The 25838-nt window shown below is 44.8% G+C and overlaps 1 protein-coding gene across 1 annotated transcript; it reads right to left on the bottom strand.

Annotated features, from left to right (window-relative positions):
- CCZ1 (CCZ1 homolog, vacuolar protein trafficking and biogenesis associated) lies at positions 1–24621 on the bottom strand. Its single transcript, XM_015426204.1, has 15 exons — positions 24085–24621; positions 17685–17782; positions 17032–17125; positions 15812–15886; positions 14313–14360; positions 13226–13309; positions 12254–12429; positions 10076–10157; positions 9867–9928; positions 9492–9603; positions 8808–8841; positions 7755–7872; positions 2152–2310; positions 1797–1924; positions 1–359 (listed from the first exon to the last, which is right to left on the bottom strand). The coding sequence occupies exons 1-15, from the start codon at positions 24199–24201 to the stop codon at positions 304–306; spliced, it is 1443 nt and encodes a 480-aa protein (XP_015281690.1). The 5' UTR covers positions 24202–24621; the 3' UTR covers positions 1–303.
- Positions 24622–25838: the final 1217 nt, after the last annotated feature.

The following is a 25838-nucleotide window of genomic DNA, read 5'->3' as shown; positions in this document are numbered from 1 at the left end:
TTGTAATAATGACAAATTTTATTTTTCCAGTAAAATATTCACATAAATATCAGAGCAATGGAATGACGCGTGTTTAATTCATACAGGTTTTAATTTATTTGCACATAAATACTTTTAAAATCTAAAAATCGTACGATCAGACTTTTACAGTTTTTGGTAGAAATTAGATTCTTACAAAGCAAGTATTGCTTTACTATTGTCATTGTTCCAGTCAATAATATGACTAATAAACCTGTCAACTTGAAGAAAAATGCTTTTTTGACATTTTCAAGCCACCTTCAGGAAGAGTCGGCCCTTGGCAGATCAATCTAAGAAGAAAATGTTGTTGAACTGCGTTGCACAGAGTTTCTTTACTTCTTCTGTAAAAAGAGGGAGGGGTGAAGGTGTTTTGTGGTTCTGAAGTATTAAACACTCAGTGATTAAAGAGGAACCTTCACTGCAAAATAGTTACAGTAGTAAGAATATATTAACTTCTACTGCTGATAATTTTCAAGCTTTAGACAACTGTGCTGCTGTTTTTACTGAAGTCTAAAGAAGAGATTTATTATTTTTAAAAAGGACTACAATAAGCCTACCAGTAGACATTACTCCAATTATAAGCTACACCTTGGTCATAGTTTTCAAACCACTCTTTGATGGACCTCCTGATGGCACTGGTATTTTTGGCCACTGTGTGACAGAGTGTTGGACTGGATGGGCCATTGGCCTGATCCAACACTGGCTTCTCTTACGTTCTTATGTTCACTCCAGAATATTCTCTTGGCAGCTAACAGCACTAGTCTCAAATTATGTCAAAGAAAACAGCCTGATCCCTACACTTCATCACAGGTACACCCTTCTGACCAAACTGGTGAGCTCATATTATGGGTGTCAGTATCAGCGCTCGGCTGCCGTCCAGTCTGGTTCCCCCCCCCCTTGGGGGCTTCTTTTCCTCAGGTGAGCAGAGGCATGCTCGCCCACTGCACTGTGACCAACATTCCTATTTAAGTTAGGAGCTAAAGCTCACCGCCTGAATGCAGCTGGTTTTTACAAACACTTCACCAGGCACTACAAATCGCATTATGGTGAAGTGAGGTTACTGCTGATGTTACTAATGTTGTCTTCTCCACAGTGGTTTTGCAGTTTTAACCACCTCCATATAACTCATCTTAAAGAACTAAGAAATCTGAGAACCATCCCTGTTTAAAGAGCTACCAACTTCCCAAGGAAGTTTGCCCTTTGCAGTAGTCAAAAAAGACAGATGACATGATTTGCATAATAAAAGGGTTTTGTAATTTACCCCCAAACAAATTAACACAGAGAAAGTTGTGTGATCTTAATCCTTTGGTATTTCTGAGCAATTATAAAACATTCTTAAAGTTATTTAACTTCACTGGTGCTCTGCCTCTCTCCCCAAGGGGGGACCCAAAGCAGCTTACGTCATTCTCCTCTCCTCCACTTTACGTAGTAATGATGGTCCCTCCAATTCCAAGTCTCTGTGTCTTACCAGCTAACTTCAATGTTGTTGGACTATTCAAGCTCTTCATTTTATTATCATCTAGGAAGCGGAAGAATATTAACCAGAAATGGGTTCCCAGAGTGGCATACACACTAACTGGGGCTTTGCCAAAAATGGTAAGACCCTCTACACTTTTAAACTCGGCATGTGTCAATCTAGCCTTAGAGCCTTGGGTCAGATGACCACAAAAAGTCCTGCTTATTCAGGCGTTTAATCTCCACAACTTTTCTTCTAAAAAAATTTGCTCCTGATGGAACAAAACCCACCGAGTGCTTTGGTCATTCCAGTAGCTCCTTACCATTCACTTCAATCAGGTTTGCGTTTTTCTGATTCAAAATCACGTATAGTTCCCGCTGATCGGATTTCTTGCCCACTATCCAGTAATCACTCATGGCCTTAACGATGATTTCCTCATCATCATCAACTCTGTAAGAGAACAGTTAGTTGGATGCAGATCTTAGGGTGACGTACAATGAAAGAAAGAAATGTAGGCAAAGGCAGTGTTTAGAACACAGCAACTAAGAAACCTGGAAATGGATCTTGCTTTGGGTGGATGATTTTAGATTCTGCTTACCCCGTCTTAAAAATTAAGCAGTTTTGGTACGTGTGGTAGAATGATCCTTTCCCCCAGAAAGGAAGAGCACCCAGGTCACCTTGTGAAATCACTGTTGATGTCTCCAAGAATCTTCATCAAGTCAGGGTGAACGGAGGCAAGCGAGATGTTGGATGTTCTCCTCATGTGGATGGTACTTTTCTCGGCCAGGTTCATGTGATTGAAGTAGATAAACTTAAACTGGGGCTCCTTCTCCGACCTAGAAAGCAAGCAAGGGGAAGGAAATGGTAAAAGGGGGGTGATCACAGTTGTTCATTAGCTGTAGGAAACAGTCAGTAATGAGGTTTGTTAGCATGCTAAAAATCGCACTAAGCCAGTGGTGAAAGGTTTTTCCCCTGCCAGCCATCAAAACATCAGCTGCTGATAAAGCCACTGATTATGGAGTAATGAGACTTCAGAATCAACTACAAAGAGCAAGTGACCGGATCCTGGGCCTTGCTGAGCCAGAAATGATACAACACCACACCTACAATTCCACAATCCCTTTCATAACGGGGTTTTCAGTGGTGCTTAACCTTGGAACTGAGCTTGGCTTCAGAGAAATGCCATTCCCTTTTTTGATTGGCTGACTCTTGTCTGTGGATGGACAATGGTCAGGAAGTGGTCTATCATTATAGGCAAAGATTAGTAAAGCCAGGATGTCCTGGTAAGCCCAGCCACTCCGGACACCTGGTTTCGGCGGCCCTTCTAAGTAAGAGAGGGGAAAACGGAAAGCAAGGATTGTTTGTCTGTTAAGATTACACCAGAAAACTCTAGAAAGAAAATGCCTCATTCAAGAAGCAGACTGCTTGGTATTCTAAAGCTCTCAAGATCGTTTTACAATCTTTTATCCCTGGCTGGTGGTTGTCTGCCACAAGCTCTGGAAATTTTTAGGCACTCTGACCTCTAGAAGTCACTCCTTCCTTCTGCAATAAATGTCATCCTTCAAGCCTGTATCTGGCCAGCCTATTCCCTCTTATATCTACCCAGCTCCATTAGCACCGAGAGAAGCTATATCAGGTTCTCAGGATACCACCACATTAAAATTTAAGGCAGACTTAATCAGATAAGCTTCATCACCTTATGCTGCTGGCACCGTGGAAAACAAGTTAAGAGCTCCAGCCCCATGACGGGCACGAGGAGGCCAGTCTGAGATAAGGCATGCAAATTTGATGCAACCTTGATGAGGCCAACTGTACCTACCTTTTAGATGCTGATCAACAAACAGCCTGAAGAATGCATAAAGCCTACTTTTTAAAAAGTACCCCCCCACCAATGCTCCCTCTAAGCTGTGGAGTCTTGTGAGCAAAAATTCTACCTTGTGATCTGCTGGCATTAAAGCTGTGAGCGAGCAATTTGGCTGCTGCATAAGTTAGTTCGCTCTGGAGCCCTCCTTCCTGAGCTAAGACAAAAACGTGTGAGCCGGAGGCTAAAAAACTGTGAGCTGGCTCGCACTAACTCAGCTTATAGGGACACTGCCCCCCACCCCAAATCCTGGCTGAATTTTACGTATCCTCAATACTGGGCTCTAACCATGAAAACCCCAAGAGGGATCAGAACTGGGTCAATTAAAAGGGCCAGCCCAATGCAGACTGCAGGTTACTTTTGAAGGGCAGGAAAGCTCTTATGCCAATCAGGTACATTGTACCGTTTTGTTAGCCGCCCTGAGCCTGCTTGCGGGATGGGCGGGGTATAAATAAAATAAATAAATAAATAAAATTGAGCAAAAAATATCAGTGGGGTTTTGTTTTGCTGTCAACCAAAATTTTAAAAATATACAAAGGTCTGTTTTTGTTTGTGTGTTATGTATAAAGGTAAAGGTTCCCTTGCTCGAAAGCCAGTCGAGTCCGACTCTAGGGTTGCGGTACTCATCTCCGTTTCAAAGCCGAAGAGCCAGCGCTGTCCGAAGACGTTTCCGTGGTCATGTGGCCGGCATGACTAAACACCAAGGTGCACGGAACGCTGTTACCTTCCCACTGAAGTGGTACCTATTTATCTACTTGCAATTTCTTGCTTTCGAACTGCTAGGTTGGCAGGAGCTGGAACTAGAGACGGGAGCTCACCCTGTCTTGCGGCACCCGGGTCTTGAACTGCTGAACTACTGACCTTCCACAGCCTGCAGTTCAGCGTCTTAACCACTTGAGCCACCGCTCAAGTATACCCATACCTTTTAAAAAAAGTATTTCCAAAGTTCATACGAGCTGATTCAAGGCCTCCTAAGTTTTGATGCCATCAACCAAAAATGCAGAAGGGTATTCAGTTGGTCTTTGCCTTGCCCTGTTACAAGCCATGATAACTGCCAGGCCACCTACGCCAAGGACTTCAATAACGTGCTGTCAGCACCTTCTAATAGGCCCTGTTCTAATCTGATCTGAAGCCATCCCTTTGCCTTTGGCACTTCCAGGAGGCCAGGCACAGACACAGACGGCCCGGGCAACAAGAGCCAGAAGCTGGGAAGATGTTCAGGACCACTGGCTCCATTTGCTCCCTTTTAAGGTTTGGTGGACATTAACTTTAAATGGCATTTCATTATACTTTTTTTACACTATTTTCTCCTGTTTTGTGACTATTTACAGGTTGGGTTTTTTTTTTTAAGATCCTAGAAGAAGGAACCTCTTCCTCAGGGGGGGATCTCACCTTCTGACATTTTGGTGACAGAAAACACCTGATTTCTTGCCCCATAAGAAATGCAAAGAATAGAGAAGAAGAAGAAGAAGAAGAGATTGGATTTATACCCCGCCCTTCACTCGGAGTCTCAGAGTGGCTTACAAACTCCTTTCCCTTCCCCTCCCCACAACAGACACCCAATGTTCCCTCTAAGCTGTGGAGTCTTGTGAGCAAAAATTCTACTTTGTGAGCTACTGGCATTAAAGTTGTGAGCGAGTGATTTGGCCACTGCATAAATTAGTTTGCTCTGGAGCCATCCTTCCTGAGCCAAGATAAAAATGTGTGCGCCGGAGGCTAAAAAACTGTGAGCTAGCTCACACCAACTCAGCTTAGATGGAACACTGCCTGTGAGGTAGGCGGGGCTGTGAGAGTTCTTTCCAGAACTGCCCTTTAGAGAACAGCTCTGAAAGGACTTGTGACTGACCCAAGGTCACACCAGCAGCTGCAAGTGGAGGCGTGGGGAATCAAACCCGGTTCTCCAAGATTACAGTTTGAGCATTTAACCACTACATCAAATTGGATCCTTATCCTAAACAACAAAACATTTTATTTAATAACAAGATGGACGGGATGAAGACAGCTGCTGTATTGTCACTGGTTGTGTCTGACAAGACCCAGCGGGAAGCAGGTTGCTCCAAGGGGAGGCCCAGCCCCTCTCCCCTCCTACTTTCTCCTAGTCAGACCAGCAGTCAAGGCAGCAACCTCTGCCCTAACTTCCCAATACGTGCCACACAACACCGGTGACAACTGCGTGCCCCCTCACCCAGTGGTACCTCTTGCCCATGCAGAGGGTGTGTGGCCACACATTCTTTTTCGTTTTGCTCCCTGTGTGTGTTTGGGGGAGGGGACATACCTCGGAGACCTGATAGGACAGTGCAGACCGCTGTGGCCTGGCTTTCTTCCAGGGCCTTTGCTCTGTCTGCCTCCAAACCTGAGAGCAGAATGAAACCAACCAAGCAGTCTAACTATTTGCACCATCCGGGGTGTGTGTGTGTGTGTGTGTGTTTCAGTCTCGATGCTATGATAAATCTTACAGATGCCCACCGGTAATTAAATGGCTTATTTCCACTACTTATTTAATGGGGGCCAAAGGGGGGGGGGCAGAAAGAAGCAGAGAAGGACCTCAGTGATCAGGGTGCTGCTGTGCCACATGGAGTCTCCCTCCCTGCCCACAGAAACCCAGAGGCCACCTCCTGGTGGGGGTGGGAAGTGACATCGAGTCACAGCCGACTTATGGAAACCCAACAGGGTTTTCAAGGCAAGAAACGTTCAGGGGTGGTTGTCGCTTGCCTCTGCTCAGTGACCCTGGACTTCCTTAGGGGGGGGTCTCCCACCCAAATACTAACCGGGGGGGACCCTGCTTAGCTGCTGAGGTCTGATGAGATCAGGCTAGCCTGGGCCATACAGGTCAGGGTGGCCACTTCCTGGTGAAACAATATTTATATCACACTGAATAGGTGGTAAAAAGACACTAAGCTATTCACTGGCTGGAGAAGAAGAAGAGACTGGGTTTATACCACGACCTTCACTACCTGAAGGAGTCTCAGAGAAGCTTATAATCTCCTTTCCCCTCCCCTCCCCGCAACAGACACCCCTGTGAGGTAGGTGGGGCTGAGAGAGCTCTGACAGAAGCTGCTCCTGAGAGAACAGCTCTGAAAGAACTTGTGACTGACCCACGGTCACACCAGCAGCTGCATGTGGAGGAGGGGGGAATCAAACCCGGTTCTCCCAGATTAGAGTCCGTGCACTCCTAACCACTACACCAAACTGGCAGCCCTTCCCGCCTTTTGTTTGTCTCCACTCCACGCTCAGCAAGCAAGACGTCCTGGAAGGGGCCCGCCACCAGCAAAAACAAAACAGGTACTTCAAAGAAACCGGGGAAAGTGCTGCTGCTCAATCTCAGCTTTACTAAATCAGCATACTAAGATAATACACTTCCTTCAGTCTCATTAAAACAGTCCATAAAGCACAATGGTTTGTTAAGACTTTTCTGACTGGTTCAGTACAATGACCAAATAAATCACGTCACAAATACAAATCAGGAAAATCCCTCACACCAAAAACAGTAATACATTTGTTTTAAAATTTCATATAAAAATTGAACTCCATAGAATCCAATCAATTAGGGTGGCTCCAAGACTTTACCATGAAGTTTTAGTGCCACTGCAATAAATGACTGCTCTTGTGCCTTTTTATCTTTGGCTAAGAAAAAGATTTCGAAGGTGATGATCGGTAGAATGCCCTGACCTGGACGGCCCAGGCTAGATGTCAGGTAGCCCTGTCATAGATCTGGAATGTGGAGGGGTACCCTCCTGCTACTTCTCAGCTCTCTCTCGCTCATCAACTGTGTGCTATCTTGTGCTTGACCTTGTAGATGTTCCAGCTGCAGTTTACTCGGCTGGGAAAGTCAACGGCTTTTTTGCTTTGCCCGTGCACGTGAGATATATCCATTGGCTCATGCTTACAGGGGGGAGGTTTGATTTTGCTATAAGTCAGAGGCCATAGTATTGACGGCCATTCCTGACACAAGCTGTACACGTGTTCTTTAGTATAGGACTCATCAATAAACAGTTATCTTCTTATGAATCCCTGTGTGGTGTGATCTGTCTGCCTGACACTAGCCCAGTCTTGTTGGATCTCGGAAGCTAAGCAGGTTCAGCCCTGGTTAGTACTCAAATGGGAGACCACTTGGGAAGCCCAGGGCTGCTCTGCAGAGGCAGGCAAACCACTTCTGCTCTTCTCTTGCCTTGAAAGCTTTACGGGGTCACCAACAGTCAGCTGTAACTTAACACCACTTTTTACCACCGATTGGCAGGAAAGCAGCCGTAACAGCCACTATCACATCAACTCATTAGTTACACATATAATATGCCTTTTGTCGACAAAGATAAGCACTCTTTTAAAAGTTCTCATCTACGCGACATAAAAAAGTTCTTATGCCCCCAAACAGTTTCACTGAGTGGCTGGTTAGCAACGGAGACAAGAGACAATACAAACCCCGCCATTCTTTTGTTGATGTTATACTGTTCGCATATGTCTGACGCTAATACTGTGAGCTGGGGCCCAACGATGCTGTCCAGTTTACGGCAAAACTCCAATGTGGGCTGTATAGAAGCTGCGGAGGGTTTTGAAAAGGGACAGTGAGATTTTTTTCTTCTTCCCAAGACCACAAAACACACATACCACTTGGAAGACTTAAAAAAAAAAAAGCCACATAAAGTATTTATATTAATGGAGCAGATTCTTCAGTCCTTTATACCCAGGAGTTTGCCAATGCAACTTTTGCAGAACTTCCGTAAAGAAAAACACGTTTCAGAGAGTAGCCAGTGTTGGCCTGCAGTAGAACAACGAGATTCAAGTCCAGGAGCCCCTTAGAGAACAATGAGATCGCCAGGGGACAAGATGTCTAGAGTCAAAGCTCAGACTCTCAAAAGTTTATACCCCGAAAATCTTGTTGGCCTCTAAGGTGCTACTAGACTCGCATCTAGCTGCAGAAATGTTGTATCTGAGAAGTCTCACCTTCCCCAGAGATCCCACTAGGCCCTGTCTGGATACATGGCAAAATGAGGCGGTAGAATCCTGAGAGGTATAGTAAGGATATAGTCACCACTTCATGTTGCATGTGAGGGAAACGACATTTTTATTCTAACCCTTCCCTGTTTCTATTCTAATGCTTCTAAGCATGCAGAAAACCGGCAGAGCAGGGAGAAATCAGAGAAGGGTCCTGGGTCGAAACTCCCCCCCCCCCAATTTGATTGGGAGTTGCCTGTCCTTGCCTAATGCACAAGAGGTACACTGCGGGGCTGTTTTCCAAAAGCAGATTCAGTAGGCAGGCTCCTGAGGGCCAAAATGTTAATTCTTCTCTGCATCACTGATACTGAAAACCGTTCAAACCAAATTTGCATTTAAAATGTCAAAGGTCTGTCCAAGGGCCCACACCGAAGTTAACTTCAGCAGTAGACAAGAGGTGTTTAATGTTCAAATAGCGTGATTTGCCAAGAACTGGAGTTAAATCCCCTTGGGGGTTCTGTGGAATAATTTGATACCCACCGTCAATCATGAAACAGACAGCTGCACTCATAGCCTGCAAGAGATTAAACATTTACCATTAAAAAAAACCCCTCTATTCCCTTTTTTCCAGTAACACTTTTGCGTGTTGGGAATTATGTTCTACTCTATGCCTTATACAAAGCTGCACAGTTAGTAAACGTTAGTTGTTGTAGATTTTCCGGGCTGTGTAGCCGTGGTCTTGGCATTGCAGGACCTGGCGTTTTGCCAGCAGCTGTGACTGGCATCCTCAGAGGTATAACACAGAAAGATGGAGTACTCTCTGTGTCAAGGTGAGAAGAGAAATGGTAGGCAGGTAATTTATATCTACTCAGGAAGGTGGGGTAGGGCTGAGTTATTCTCTTGTAGGAGTTCCCCAGGCTGTGAACATGCTAATGGAGGAGCTTTCCTGAGGAGGTTCTTTTGCATACAGATTGGCTATTGAAATTCTAATCTTATCTGTAGTGGTACTGTAAAATGTAGAGCATTTTCTTTCAGGACAGGAAACGGCTTAGATTGTTGCAGTAACACCACAAGAAATCTCGTGGCTCTTTAAAGGATTAACAGAGCAATCCAAGGTAGAGTTATTCCACTCTCAGCAAGCTGAATTCCTGTGCTCCAGGCAGATTTATATGCTTAAAATGCCGGTCAATATCCTGGAAAGCGAATAGGAAATTTAGCAGCTACCTTATAAACAATCAAATGAAGCTCTTCGTAAGTATCCTCTGTGTTTACAAATATTTTGGGAAATCTGCATTTTGCTTCTGGGTCATTAACATTCAGGGGTCCAGTGAGAAACCTGAAAGGGAAAAGATGCAAGAGATCAGACTTCAAGTCTCTGCCTCAGAAGATCATTCTTATGCTGGGAGAAACCACCACCATCAAAGCCCTCAAGTTGTCCACGGGGATTTCTTTTGCCCTGCTCTTCACTCCAGCCTTTGGTAAAGAGCTCCAGGTTGCATTAGTCAAGTCAAAGGCTGAAGGGAGCAAATCGATTTACCTTTGGATAACAATTCCTGTAAGCCAGGCTTAGGAACTACACAGTGAATGAAAAGAGCTTACCGTCCATAATGCTGAAGATTTCCAGGCATTTCTGCATGTATTGGTGAATCTCTTCCTGCCAACTGAAACAAAAGGGGAAAGTTAAGGACATGCTCCCCCCCCCCCATTCCTCCTAGGAAACACAGCTGAGATGAAAAACAGAACTCTCAGTTACGTGATGGGGAAACAAAAGTGGATTTTCCCCTCCAAGGACAAGCCATATGATTTACCTCTGGTTCTATGTGCCTTGGAAACAGAGATGTGGTGAGATATTTGTATAAAATCCTCATGTCATCTTGCTCCAATCCACTCCTGGAATTCGAAAGGACCAAGTAAAGCACATACTGACAATAAAGCACATACTGACAATAAAGCACATACCGACAATAATGTTCAGAAGGATGTTAGCTGACTACAGAGGGATCGAGGTGAGTACAAGTCAATCTACTGGCCCACCTAGCATAGGCTGGTTCTCTTGAACTGACTGCGGCCCTTGGCCGAGTGTCTTTCCTAGCCTGGGCCTGTGAATGGTAATGGAGAAAGTTGATCATAGGCACAAAAGAAAGACCCCCCCTCTAAGCATCCGATATCCCACCAACATCTTCTCATCCTTAATAAAGATTTATTTCTCTTGGCCAACTTTCGGAAGGACCATTGATCAGGACTGCTGTTCTTCTCTTCACCCTGAGGGCCGTTGATATTGAAAGCTCTCTTGGGAAATTGCCCGGTCAAAATATCTTAAATAAATTGTGCTTGACAGAAATAAATGATTTATTTCTGTACAGTGTTAACCCAGCAGTTGAAAACATTAGATACAAAGTATGAATACGAATAAATCCAAAGCTTTGTACTAGTTTTCACATACAGGTTTTTCATGAGTGAAAACCCCCAGATCAAATGAGGATAACATTTAACACTGTAAGCAGACCACAGATAAGTGCAAGTTTAGAAATCTTGAAAAACATACCCCCATTTGAAGCTTTTCAGATCTATTTTAATACTCCCCTGATTTACAAAAAATGTATTTTATGCAGCCAGCTGTAGATTACTTCTTGCTCTGAGCATATTCTTTCTCATTCAACTTCTTAATCACTTTTTTGAATAGGAAACTCTTGAAGCTGCTTCTCACTAATGAAACTGGATGCCCTGCCGCAGCTGTGCCATGTCAGTAAACACCCTGAAATCAAACACAGCTGAAGAGGAGCTCTTGGGTTTAAAATTACAGTGATGCTGCAGAGTGCAAGATACTTTCTTTGTTTCTGTTTTAAAAACTCAACGTTTTCTCTCATTGAAGTCATGATTAGCTGAAAAACATGCCCCTCTTCTAATTTATCTTGTACTTTTACAATTATACATGTTGAAGAATGATTGTGGGTGTTAGTTAGGTCAAAGGTTAAAATGCAACACACGCATCCCAACACAAGTCTCTGTATCTCTTGCTGTTACACTCCAGCTTCATAACAGCAGCAAGGACTGACTGCGTATGGCAGAAATTTGTCTGGCTTTAGGGATTCATCTTGTCACAGAAACTTTCAGGATATCCTTAACAAGGAGCTGAATCTTGCGTCGAAACACTCCTTTTGTGCACTGCACAAAGCAAAATCATTTGGTGATAGAAGTCTCCCAGACCCTTTGATCTTAACAGTAATGCAGACCAAAACAAGAGTGCTCTTACAAGTTTCAGAACCACAGCCCCCCTCCCCATTTACTGAGGTTGTTCTGGAACCCCTATCCCACCCCCACCCCCCAAAGCAGACCTGGTGACTGAGGCCATGACACTAGAGGACCTTTAACCTACCTCCTGTACATACTTAGCATTTCTGATACGGCAAGCTTTGTTTTGCACTGTTTCTGGCCCCGGCTCACTCACAAAAAACAAGCAAGAGAGACTCAGTGGCCATAGGTCGAAATCAGCGTACTGGATTAAAAGGCCCCTGATCCAAAGGCTTCTCAGCCACGGTCTAGAGCATTTCCCCACAGACAAGGCGAACACTGGCTTTCTTTTAATGTAATTTAGTGGACAGAAATGTGGACCTGGGCCACCACCAGCCAATCCTACGAAGTCTACAGAATCGCGTGGACCCAAAGGAAGATTTGCCCTCCGGGATTTGTACTTGAACAAGGCAGTTTATGGGTAGCCCTTAAAATAAATTGATTTTTATGATGAGGATTTAAAGAGGATGACAACAGAGCACCCTGACAGAGGACATTCCAGGCAGACTGGTCGTGTGGGTGGTGCTGATGCGTGCAAGAGGGATATGTGCCGGAAGGTGTCCAGTCTCCCATCATAGTTGGGCCGTGTGTGTGAATTCCAAAGTTGCCCCGGCATTTCACTATGGGTGTGAACACCCTCCACCCTGGCAGCCATAGGTCTGAAATGTCCCTTTGCATTCGCTCTCAGGACCTACCAGATGAGCTGATCATTGTAGAGAAAAGCCGTATATTTGACGATGCTCAGGCTTTCTTCCATCTTATTGATGAACGACTGAATTCTTAAGTAAGTCATTTTATCCAACGGAAAGAAGCTGATTCCACAGAAGACATCCAGCAAGTCACACGACTGTAGATGAAGCGTCTGCAAGTACTGGAGGATTAACACAGGGAAATGAGTGGAACGTTTTGATGGGACGTGGCTGCCTCTACGTCAAGGCACGGGCCAAACCCAGCTGACTTCCACCACAGGTATCCTAGCTGCTGTGTTTCCCGGCACGCCAGCACCTCACAATCGGCATGATGAAATGTTTTTTTGCATTCTTAGAAAGGGGCCCGGCCCACTATTTTCTCCTGTAGCAGCGGTTATGTTCCGGACGCCATGGTTAGATGTTAGTTTCTTCTGTGGTGGGAAAAGTATTCTGACCGTATGATTCTTTAAAGCTACATTTTAAAAACTAAACCAAGAGCAGGGAAACAAACGCCTGACACATCACTCAGATTCGGGAGCCGCTCCTGAAGACTGTCCATTAAATTAAATGAATAAAAGAAAAAGCTGCACCTACTCTTCTGAAGGATGCCAGGAGTTTGAAAAAAAACAAAACCACTGCTCAGGGTCATGGTCATGGTTGCCAACCTCCAGGTGGGGCCTGAAGATCTGCTATTACAACTGACCTTTAGGTGACAGAGATCAGCTCCACAGGCTGTGGAACTTGACACTTGGCAGTTTTGCAGGGGGGGACTCTCTGGCACTGTGCCCTGCTGAGGTCCCGCCCTTCCACAAACCCTCCCCTATCCTGACCCCAAACCCTCCCCTATCCTCAAATCTCCAGGAATTTCCTAACCCAGAGCTGGCAACCCTAGTCACGATACTTTTCCAACGTGGTCTTCATTACTGGAAAAAATCTCTAATCTAACACTGTGTTGCTCCCTAGATAGTAAAAACTTACCCGATGGAAGAATTTCTCTAATCTCTCTTTGAGAATTTTAACACCCCCATCTTCCATGGCTTTCCGGAAAGTGCCATTAAAAAGCTAAGAACAAAGACAGAAAGGTGAGGTCAGGCCAACCAGGTCACCTTGTTCACCAAAGCAGAGCTGCAGGATGCTGTTTTGTTTATTAATTTAGGTTCTGCTCTATTATAACCTGCTTATTGGTTAGATCAGTGATACCAGGGCCAAACAAACGGTTACAGAAAATATAAAATTACAAATCTCTCACTGGCAAGTTGCCCCAAATTCTTATTTTAAAAGACTGGACACCAATCTGTATGCAGTACTTGTAGGGTACATCGTTAACAATGTTAAAAGTAACCAGCTTGCAACTCTAACCAATTGTTCTAATAATAGTTTACAGGTTTGACAGTCCAAGAGACCCCAAGTAATACTATTTTTGCATGCCCAGGAAAGGTTTGAACTTATTTCTTGAGTGGTAGCCCCCTTGCCACATGGCAAGAACCACAGAAACTGTAAATGCTTTCCAATGCAGTATGTGATACAGAATTTGGGAGGAATTGACAGTCCGATTAAAAAAAGCCCATTACGCATGCTGAAATCCTTGGCTGTGCCTAAACTTTGGGCCTTAACCAACATCTCAATACCGTCTCAGGTCAACAACAATCAAGAGGGAAGAATATTTGCACTAGCCTATATATAAAGGCTGTTAACAATACAATGTTTTGGAGGTCATTAATTCCTAGGGTCACCATAAGTCGGAAGCGGCCTGATAGCACTTCACTCTCTCTCACTCACTCACTCACACTCAAAAAACTGAAGCCATCCCTAGCCAACAGGCAGTTCGCTGCAACTGATTTTTTTTCTTAAGAGTGCATCAGGTCTTTACTGAAGTTACCAGTGTTGCCAAGACTTTAAATACATATTCAGGATCAGCACTAAAGTGCTTGCTGGCCAAAGTCTGGATGAGAAGGGTACTCTGTACTATTGAATCATGGTTTAATTATGGAGGTGTGAAGATCTCTTCACCCACCCCAACATAAGGAAGCAAAAGGGAGGGGGGAAACAGTCACATCGTCCTTACCTTGTACATGTTGTAACACTGTTGTAACACTGAACTATACACCTTGTCCTGTTAAATACCAAGAATGAAAGAATCACAACCATGGTACAGATATTTTTGTATTATACACCTGAGAGCTGCAGACTCGCTCTTCAGCCCAATTTTTGTGGCCACCCAATAGGTCAGTAGCCTTGATTTGTAAACGTGGGGTACACACTGCGATTCTTCTAACGTCTTATTGAAAATCCCCATTTGGTTCCACAGAAAAATTACATAGTGGCTTGCAGGAAACACTTAGCAGCGATCTATGACTGTACTGTTATTTACTATTTTTTTATTTTGGTAAATAACATTTTTTTAGAGGGAGGGAACCCCTTTTGATAAATAAGGTAAAGGTTTCCCTTGCTCGAAAGCTAGTTGAATCCGACTCTACGGGGCGATGCTCATCTCAATTTCCAAGCCAAAGAGTCAGCACTGTCCGAAGACGTCTCCGTGGTCATGTAGCCGGCATGACTAAACACCGAGGTCCACGGAACGCTGTCAGCTTCCCACTGAAGTGGTACCTATTTACTTACTTGCAATTTCTTGCTTTCGAACTGCTAGGTTGGCAGAATAAATACAGAGAACTAAATTACCATAACCTCACCACTGTTAACATCTGCTCACTGAACTGTGTTAAGGAAAGTTTTCAGAGAGTAGCCATGTTGGTCTGCAGTGGAACAGTTAGATTTGAGTCTAGTAGCATCTTAGAGACCAACAAGATTTTCACAAAGGGAGTTTTGATCTTGAAAGCTTCGACCCTGAAAATCTTGTAGGTTCTCTGAGAGGTTAAGAACATTCTTGTTTCTAGTCTGTATTCAGACTTAAGCAATGATCCTGCCTCCCAAAGGGTGGTTATTATCTTTTAAGCCAAATTAATAGCATTCTCCATGTAACAACTTCTGTAAATACAGCTTCAGGAAAACAATGCTCCCATTTTTTCCCTTCTGTTACCTAAATAAGGCTACGTTTGCTTTACCAAACCAAAAGGGACTGTCTGCTAAGTATCGTCATCTTCAGGGGTCATTTCCTGCAGGAGCGCATAGGAGTGGAGCTCTGGCAGTAAAGAGCCCAGGGGTCGGGCACATGCAACAAGCCCACCCCCTGCTCCCAGCAGCCCTCAGTCAGAGCAAGAAGCAGCCAGGTAAGCTGCAGAGTCCCCCCAGCCCCCGGTCCAAAATAGTCCAGTGGCACCTTTAAGACCAAGTTTTATTCAGGTACAAGCTCTCCCTCCTCTGCGAGGACAGATCTGCACATCCCCCCCCCCCAATAGCTAGCAATCCAACAGTCCAGTGGAGCCTGAGCGGTGGGTGTTGCCTTCTGGCACACTTCTGGTGATGTCAGGGGCTGTGGCATATGCAAATAAGTTATGCTAATGAATTATGTTAATGAGGTCCGGCACCTCTTATTCTACGAAATGACCCCTGGTCATCTTCATTATCTACCATCGAAATGACTAGAACACAATAGCTGATCCTTACCAGTAATTCTTCTTCTTGATACTCAACGGTTGGTTTGCCATCTTTCTGTTTTCCTATTACAGGATTTCGTACAACCTTAGAAATTGAATGAATGGGCATTATTTGTTGGTTTAAGAGCATAGCTGGCACTTGTCTGTCTACAGGGCACAAGGTGACTGACAAAACAATGAGGGGAACGAAATACACAAGACTATAGGAATAAATTCGCTAACATTTAAACCACATGAACACATGAATCAGACCCTTGGTATTGTCTACTCAGACTGGCAGCAGCTCTCCAGGTCCTTTTAACTAGAAATGCTGGGGACTGAACCTGGGACCTTCTGTATGCCAAGCAAATGCTCTACCACTGGGACACAGCTCTTCCCTCCTCAAACTGGGAAGTTCCTAGTAAATATGTGCAGAGTTGCAGCCTATATCACTAACCTCCAATTCTGTCCCTGTGTGGTGGAATGGTTATTGTTCATAGAATCACAGAGTTGGAAGGTACCTTCAGGGTCATCTAGTCCAACCCCCTGCACAATGCAGGAAATTCACAAATACCTCCCCCCCTCCACACCCGTAGTGACCGCTGTTCCATGCCCAGTGAGTGCCCAACCCAACAAAAATCAGGTCAAATGCCCTCAGAGATTCTCTGATTTGACCTGAGTCCTGTTGGGTTTGGGCACTGACTGCCATAGTGGTACTGGTTCGGGGGGGGGGGCATTGCAGAGGTTCTGCTGCTGGCCTGGCAAACATGCCCCCTCACACCACCACACCTCACACTTTCTTGCAGAGAGATTCTCAGGGAGACACTGCTGCCTACCTTTTCCCCTTCCCCATAGGAAACAATGGAGGATTGGGGGCACCCTCTTTGGATGCCCCTAGAATTGGACCCCTTGGTCCAATATTTTCCAAACTTGGGAGGTCTTTTGGGGAGAGGCTCCAGCAGCTACAGGACAAATTTAGTGCTTCTACCTCAAATCCCCTCCCCCTAATCCCCTGAATACAATGGTCCCATAGGATATAATGGACCTGAAAAATACCGACAATGGTATTCGGGTATCTTTGGGAATCCTGGAAAAATTCGCCTTTATTATACCTGCATCTGGAAAAAACAATTTTTTTCCCCTGTACACCCCTAGAAAAGGTGGAATACCCAAAGCTACTTGGAGAAGTCCCTATAGAAAGGCTTAACAGAATAATAACATTCATTTGTGCGTGTGTGTGTATACATATACCATAACCATCCAGAAATTTTCTTCAGCCTCATTGAAGAACTGTCTGTTCTTCTGGGTATGCAAGGACTTTGCAGGTTTCAAAGGACTAAAAGTCCTGAAAAAGAAAAGAAACAGTACATGAATGAACATTTGGGACACACAAGCATCATAAAACACTTAGAAAAGAGCAAGAGTCCAGTAGCACCTTAAAGACTAACAAAATTTGTGGCAGGCTATGAGCTTCCGTGAGTCACTGCTCACTTCACAGACAGACTAAAACGGCGACCCACCTTGATCTATCAAACACTTAGCTAACAAGAAAACATGGTACTGGATTATCACGATGGAACACTGCCCACGCAACGCTCTGATGTGAACTTTTTGTTTGTTAAGCCGTTAGTAAATTTCAGGTCCTTTTATAAATGAATGTGGAGGAAAGGCAGCATGGTATAACGTGATCTTGTCAGATCTCAGAAGCTAAGCAGGGTCAGGACTTGGACGGGAGACCATGGAGGAAGGCAATGGCAAACCACCTCTGCTTCTCACTTGCCTTGAAAGCCCATCATTGGGTTCACCATAAGTCAGCTGTGATTTGATAGTATTTACACACACACACACACACACACACATATATATATTGACAACACGCTACACAAACATAAGGAATTTGGTACCTTGTGAATTGGACGATAGCTTCACATAATCCAACACTCCTGATTTTCTCATTTTTTTCTACTTCATTTGGATAATAAAGAAGAATCTTCTTTTCTTCCTGAAATAAGAAATGTGAAGCACGGGTCATTAACAACCCAAATAGCCAAAACATTTGCAAATCACTGACCTGAATGGCCTGAACGGCCTAAGGTCAATCTTCCAGTGGCAAAAATTTGTTACAAACAGAATGCCCCCCCCCCCCACACCTTTGGAAGGGAGCAAGAGAAGGGTCTGGGGATAAGAAAAAATCAAAACTGTTATCAATCTTGTTCAATATTGTTGTGATGCTGTCACAAATGCCTTGACTATGAATTTTGCATAATCATATTTCACCCTGTACATTTTCAGCCTGTCAGGGCCCTCTAATTCTCCCAACTTGTCTGCCCCTCCCCCACACTTCCTATATATAAAGGTTGTCTCTTAGGGAGAAGCCATGGAAAATGAAGGGCGGATATTGGAATAAATCATATTCATAAAATCACAGAATCGTAGAGTTGGAAGGTACCTCCAGGGTCATCTAGTCTAACCCCCTGCAAAATGCAGGAAATTTACAAATACCCCCTCCACACACACACACTCCCAGTGACTCCTGTTCCATGCCCAGAAGACGGCAAAAAACAAACAAAACTCCAGGATCCCTGGCCAAACTGGCCTGGAGAAAATTTGCTTCCTGACCCCAAAGTGGCGATCAGCATTTCCCTGGGCATGTAAGTTAGCACAAGGCTCCATCATTTCTGAAGAAATTGGCTTGAGTCCATGAATCTGATGCTGGGGGGAAATTCTGTCATTGTTGAAGGAGCCACTAGACTTCTGTTTTTGATACTTAACTCTGTGTGTGTGTGTACAGTGTGTGTTAGGGGACATTTGTTGGAAGGAGAATTCCATGGGGGAAAGTTTGTATAAAACACAATTGAATATAAAAGATGCATCATCCACACACTGCTGGACAATTCTCGGGTACCCACGTCACAGTCTGCAAGAGGAAAATAAGGTCCAGCAGCACCTTCAGGAATCATCGCCATTTATTCTAGAATAAGCTTTTGTGAGTCAGGCCTTGCTACATCAACTGTGTACTCACTGGGCTGATACACTTATTTATTTGATTTATATTTTTCACTTATGTGAAAAGTAACAAACAACAGAAAGGCAGCTGGAGGAGAGATATGTCAAAGACAGTCCCACTTTAAAATAACATCCAATCAACAGGAGATTGTTTTTATAAAGGAAATAGGGATGTAGTAAAATGGAATGCTGGGAAAGATTGAAGGTCAAAGAAGACGGGGACGGCAAAGGATGAGATGGTTAGACAGTGTCAGCGATGCAACGAACATGAAATTGAGCCAACTTCGGAGGACGGCGGAAGACAGGAGAGCCTGGCGGGAGATTGTCCATGGGGTCGCGAAGAGTCGGACTCGACTGTGCGACTGAACAACAACAAAAAAATGGAATGGTTCAGGAGAGCCTTTTTATAGAGGGGACAGAGACTATAGTTCTAATGTTTGTGAAAACTTCAGGCAGCTTTTATTGCATTGTGATACAATGCTTATGGCAACAGAAAAGAGCAAGAGTCCAGGAGCACCTTAAAGACTACCAAAAATTGTTGCAAAGTAGGAGCTTTTGTGACTCACTGCTCACTTTTTCAGATACGTATCTGAAGAAGTGAGCAGTGAATCACAAAAGCTCATTGTCTGCCACAAATGTTGTTAGTCTTTAAGGTGCTCCTGGACTCTTGCTCTTTTCTACTGATACAGACAGACAAACACAGCTACCCATCTTGATCTATCTCTACAATTATAGCACTGTTTTCCAATTTGCAGTCTATGCCATATACTTAACTAAGTCTACTAACAGGAAAATGGGAACACTACAAGAAACATATCATCATCAGTCTATCTAATTCTCACTGTGGCTCCATTTGTGGATACTTAAATCTGGAGACTGGAGCCATGGAAAGAAAAGACAGATCTTTCAACAAGCCCAAGAAAATACAAAAGTTTGCAGAGAGCTAAAACCAAAAAATGAAAAAAATGTTGGAGGGAATAAACCAGACCCATAGCCACAGGGACTGTCTGAGGGTGATGGCCCCTCTCCTCTCTCAGTCTCCCCTCCCATCCAGGACAAGGCAGGGCTGCAGACTGAGCAAGGCATGGAGTTGCTCCTTCCCCACCACAGTCACACACCTGGGAGGTGGCACATCAGCAAGTAAAAGCAAGGTATTTAAAGAGACACATGTCTCTTTAAATACCTTAATTTTACTCACTGCCACTTCAGTGTGAAACAGGGAGGGAAGGGGAGGTGCAACTCAGTCCCTGGGTTGTGTCACAGCTGGCACATATGGCCACTGCAGCACAACTCTGGGGAAGTATTAAAACTTTAAATACCTCCCCTTCCTTCCCTAAGTCACGCCACAGGGTTGGTGTGGGTCAGCAAGTAAAAGTTAGGTATTTAAAGAGACATATGTCTTTTTAAATACCTTCCCTTCTCTAGCTAAGAAGTATCTAAGCTTAATTAAATTGCTGTTGTTGTTCAGTCACACAGTCAAGTCAGACCCCATGGCGTTCCTGTCTTCCACCATCCTCTGGAGCCTGCTCAACTTCATGTTCATTGCACTGATAACACTATCTAACCATCTCATCCTTTGCCGTCCCCTTCTTCTTTTACCTTCAATTAAATTACCACAAGTTAAATTAGCCACTAATCTAATTGGTGGTGATCTAATTAAGCTCCTCGCTCCTGGTGTGTTTGCACCCCAACTGAAGATTTTCTGGCTATGGACCTGGGTTAAACCCACCCAAAATAATAGAAGCAGCACCTGTAGCTTTAAGAAACGAAGGCCCTCTGTGACCATTGCTAGGCAACCACAACAGCATGGCCTGCCTTCCAGCCTTGGTTTCTGTCAGTACAAGGCAGAGTCATGGGGCCAGACCAGCAATCACTGGGAGATTTGGTACCACCTGACTTACATGATTCACCCAGGCTTTGTAACTATTCAATAGCAGCTACCCCATGTGAGCCAGTGTGGTTAGAGTTTCAGAGTAAGAGTTGGGAGAGCCATTCTGATATGGAAGCTCACTGGCTGACCTTGGGTCAGTTACACATTCTCAGCCTTACCCATCTCACAGGGTTGTTGTGATGATATAATGGAGGAAAGAAGAATGCTGTAAGCTGCTTTGAGTCCCTACTGTGAAAGGTGGGGTCAAAATGACCTAACTAAATGTTATAGCTGAAGATGGGGGGGGGAATAAAAGGCTGGTTGGTGGAAATGAGAAAAGGAAGCAAGGAAAGGTGTGGGTACAGGGTTGCAAGGAGAGGGGGAAAGAGGAAATCAAGTGGGGAGGAGAATACATGGGAAACTCAGGCACTCCCTCCAAGTCTCTGCGTACTCCTCATTGTGCAACTGGGCCTGGCCTGGTGGCTGGCACTGTACAACTGGGTTCGCAGCTGGCACCCACTGCTGTACAGCAGCTGAAGCCGCCCAGTTTTCCCAGAGAGATGCTGCTGTGGGAGTGAAGGAGGGAAAGGTAGATTGGCTGATGGGTGGGAAGGAGAAAAGGAGGCAGGAGAAGGGCAGACAGTGTGGGAAGGAGATATTAAATGCCTCCCCATAAGTCCTTGTGGATCCCCATTTGTGTGTGTGTGTGTGTGTGTGTGTGTGTGTGTAAACTACTGTGAAGCCACAGCTAACTTACGGTGACCCTTTAGGGTTTTCAAGGCAAAAGACTTCAGAGGTGGTTTGCCACTGCCTGTCTTTGAATCACGACACTGGTACTCCTTGGTCTCCCATCCAAATACTGGCCAGGGCCAACCCTGCTTAACTTCTGAGATCTGACAAGACTGGGCTAGCCTCGCCTATCCATGTCAGGATTCATCCATGCATACATACATACAAACAAACATATAGATACAGATACGCACATAAGCACACATACCCCAATCTGTCCATCACAGGGAGCTAATAAATGCTTTGTTTATTATTTATTTTATTAATTCAATTTATACCCCACCCTCCCCGCAAACGGGCTCAGAACGGGCTTTATTATTTAAAGAAATAATAAGTACATACACGTGTGTATATATATATGCAAGATATATATAATTTCTTTAAACCATTTATTAACTGCCTGTGATTGACAGGTTAGGTTCTGCCTCTTCCTAAGAGCAGCCAAAAGGAGCTGATGGAATGTTGGTGGGAAGGACCATTGAAAATGGCTAGTTCAACTGAGGGAAGTCAGACCGGCTGACTGAAAAAAGTTCAGCTTATAAGGAAGAATCCCAAATGCCTGAATAGGGAAATTGTTCAAGAGTTCGATTGAAAATAATATTTTCAGCCTCTACCAGATTCCCTCCAGTGTTAACATTCAAATAAAAGTTAGCTCATTGTTTGTTTAACCCTGTGGGCTAAAGATCTCGGCCCACACACACACAATACACATATTAGGATATGAATAAATGGTGGCAATATGTGAATGAAGCAGTATTTGAGTTCCTAGTCCCAACAGCACTGTGTGGTGGTGTCTCTGAGTGAGAGTGTGGACTTGTTCTGTGAAATGGACAAGGCTCTCTCTATATTTTAAAAGAGGCAAAACTGGTGGTGAACTGTGACTGCCTGACCTACCAGTAACCCTGAACCTGAGGTTGTGGAAGGTGGCAGGGACTCTGAGTGACAAAGGACATCATACTGCCTTTCTTCCTTATGGAGGTCGAGGTGGCTTACATTGTAAGTAAAATACATAAAATAGAGTACATAAAGCTACACAAAACCAAAATTGTGACGTGTCCACTGCATTATTCTGTTTTCCCCAGAATCTTTGCTGCTGGATTCTAATCTTTTTTAACCACCCTTTGTAAGGTCTTCTGTAGGTGTCACCCTAAAGGTAAAGGTTCCCTTGCTCAAAAGCCAGTTGAATCCAACTCTAGGGTTGCAGTGCTCATCTCTGTTTCAAAGCCGAAGAGCCAGCGCTGTCCGAAGACATTTCTGTGGTCATGTGGCTGGCCAAGGCGCACGGAACGCTGTAACCTTCCCACCGAAGTGGTACCTATTTATCTACTTGCAATTTCTTGCTTTCGAACTGCTAGGTTGGCACAAGAGATGTCACCCTACAAAGGGGCAAAATCAACAACTGCCTATACACAGTGCCTTCTCCTACCTTATGGAATGGCTACTTGAGGAGGCTAGGAAGGCTCCCACTCTGTTGGCTTTCTGCAAACTATGCAAACCTGAATTATTCAAGAGGGATTTCCTCCAAATTACGTTTTCTCAAGATCACTAATATGTTTGTACACCTATTCTTGACAGCTCTACAAATTGTTTCAATTATTCAATTATTCATATACTCAATAAAAATGTATTGTATTAAAAAAGAGGGATTTTCTATGCAGACAATAGTTACACTGTGCTGAACGTTTTGCAAATTTACTCAGCTAAATTAGGAACTGTGATCTATACTATTGTGCTGCTCAAACTAAGATCCTATTGCGTAAATTTCTGCATAATTTAATGTGTCCTGTCAATACTCATGCTCTGCTTCAGCTGATTTTAGATTTCTGACTTCCTATGTTATTGTTTATTAAATATCGCACCTGTCCATTGTACTGACTCACTCTGCCTTGAGCAAGTGAGAAAGGTGGACTATAAAGAACATAAATAAATTGACAGAACAAAGTTTGAGTCCAGAACCACAAAGTCTAATTCTGGGCATAAGCTTTTGTGTGCCACTTCTTTGAAGTTAGTCTGAAGCAGCAGAACAAAGTTTGAGTCCAGTGGCACCTTTAGGACCAACAAAATTTTATTCTGGGTAGAAGCTTTTGTGTGCATGCACACTTCTTCACATTGAAGCCAGTTCCTGGTTTGATTCCTGTCATCTCTAGCTAAGGGTGGGCATGCACACAAATGCTTATACCCAGAATTTGCAGTGTGCATGCACAGGACAGTTTATACCCAGAATAAAACTTCGTCCTAAAAGGCGCCACTGGAGTCAAACTTTGTTCTACTACTTCAGACCAACAAGGCTACCCACCTGAATAAATAAATCAATTTACCCAGGATCTTTGCTGTTGGGTCATAATCTTTTTTTTTAACCACCTTTTGCAATTCGCTTCCTGGACTGACCGAACATTTGCAATCCACCTCCGAATTCCCAGGGGAGAGAGAGGCGGCCTGCGAGTGAAGCCAACCGACAGGAAAACAGGTGCGTTCGTTTTCTACCGGGAATGTAATTTTAGGCAGGAAGCGCCAAGGCCCCGGCCCTCGGCAACGAGATCTCCCCTCCACGGGCCGGCGGCCTAGTCCCACCACGATCCCGCCGCAACCGGCCAAGGGGCCGCCGAGCGGTGCCTCTCTGCTGAGAGCCCGCCGCTTACCTCTCCTTCCTTGGATCCCAGCCGCGGGTTGTAGATGAAGAAGCTGAGCAAGGCCGGCGCCAGCGGCTTCTCCGGGCCGCCGCCGCCGCCCCCCCCGGCCGCCGCCGCCGCCGCCATCCTGGGCCTGAGAGGAAAGCGCCTGAGGCCGCGCGCCACTGCCTCGCACCATCGGGGAGCAGCAGCCGCAGCGGCGCCGGCGACCAGCGACCACTTCCCGGGGCTCCTCCGCCGCTCTCCGTCCCGCCGGCACTTCCTTCTCCGCCCCGGAAGGGTTGCGGCTGCCGAGGAGTGTGCTCGGCGGGGCCTGCTGCTTCCTCCGCCTTCTTCTCCCGCGGAGGCCGCCTCGCGCAAGACCCGTCGTTGGCGGCTCGTCTCTGCCTCTGAAGGGAAAGGGGGAAGAGCCTGTGGGCAATCGCTGTCCTTTGCTTTTACTATGTTCCATCCTTGTGCACTGTTTTTATTGCCGTCTGCGGACCAGAAGAGGCTTTCAGCATTTACTCATTTGTTGACTGACTTCATTTATACCCCGTTTTTCTCCTCAGTGAGGACCCATTTTCTTCTCACAATAACCCTGTGAAGTAGCAGGAGAAAAGAGCGAAGAGAGTCCAGACACTTTATACTCTGCCACTGACTAACAGGTTTAACTTGGTGGGTGCACTTAGCACTTCCATGGTTCATATGTTATGTGCCATTTATAATTCTAACATCATGAATGTATTCTGGTATTAACTTTGGTTCATTTGTGACTGTTGTTTTGATGCATGCTGGGAAGGAACAAAATGTTAACCTGCTATTTTTGCTGAGACTTATGGCCTTGGTAGGCCGGCTAAGGAGCTGCAGTGGCTCAAGTGGTTAAGATGCTGAACTGCAGGCTGTGGAAGGTCGTTAGTTTAGCAGTTCAAGACCCGGATGCCGCATGATGGAGTGAGCTCCCATTTCTAGTTCCAGCTCCTGCCAACCTAGCAGTTCGAAAGCAAGACATTGCAAGTAGATAAATAGGTACCACTTCGGTGGGAAGGTAACAGCGTTCCGTGCTCCTTGGTGTTTAGTCATGCCGGCCACATGAACACGGAAACGTCTTCGGACAGCGCTGGCTCTTCGGCTTTGAAACGGAGATGAGCACCGCAACCTTAGAGTCGGATTTGACTGGCTTTCGAGCAAGGGAACCTTTACCTTTACCTAGGCCAGCTATAACTGCGCATATCTCTGGCTAAACGAAGAACAATGGCACCTTGTAAACTATATCAGCTATATAGATACTTTTAGAATTTTACAGTCTAAGAGAAAGAAACACTTATTGTTCAGCTAAAAGAAAAGACTTTACTTGGGAAAGCCCAGCCTAAAAGGTTTTCTGCCAATCAGAGACCTGTTAGGTCAGTGTGTTGATGTTTGATGGAACCAATAATCTTGTTTTATTTGTGTACATCATCTTGAGTATAATGTCACCCATTGTAACACTTGAAGAGTCTGTTGGGTATTCAGGGTTCCAAAACTTTGAGATCTGTACTCTTCCTATATTAATTAATAAATATTCTAGTGAATTCCCCTCTACAGGACTGTGGCCTGTGTTTCTCAAATTGGGTTGGGAAACACAACCAGAGGTACCCTTTGTGTCTTACAGTAGCATCTTAAAGTCTAACAAAATCTGTGGCGGGGTTGAGTCCAGTGGCACCTTTAGGACCAACAAAGTTTCATTCTGGGCATAAGCTTTCGTGTGCAGGCCCATTTCTTCAAAGCTGGTCTGGAGCAATACA

Source organism: Gekko japonicus, unplaced genomic scaffold (assembly GCF_001447785.1).
Source record: "Gekko japonicus isolate JY-2015 unplaced genomic scaffold, Gekko_japonicus_V1.1 scaffold384, whole genome shotgun sequence".
Classification (NCBI taxonomy): Eukaryota; Metazoa; Chordata; class Lepidosauria; order Squamata; family Gekkonidae; genus Gekko; species Gekko japonicus.
This window is presented reverse-complemented; position numbering and strand designations above follow the sequence as displayed.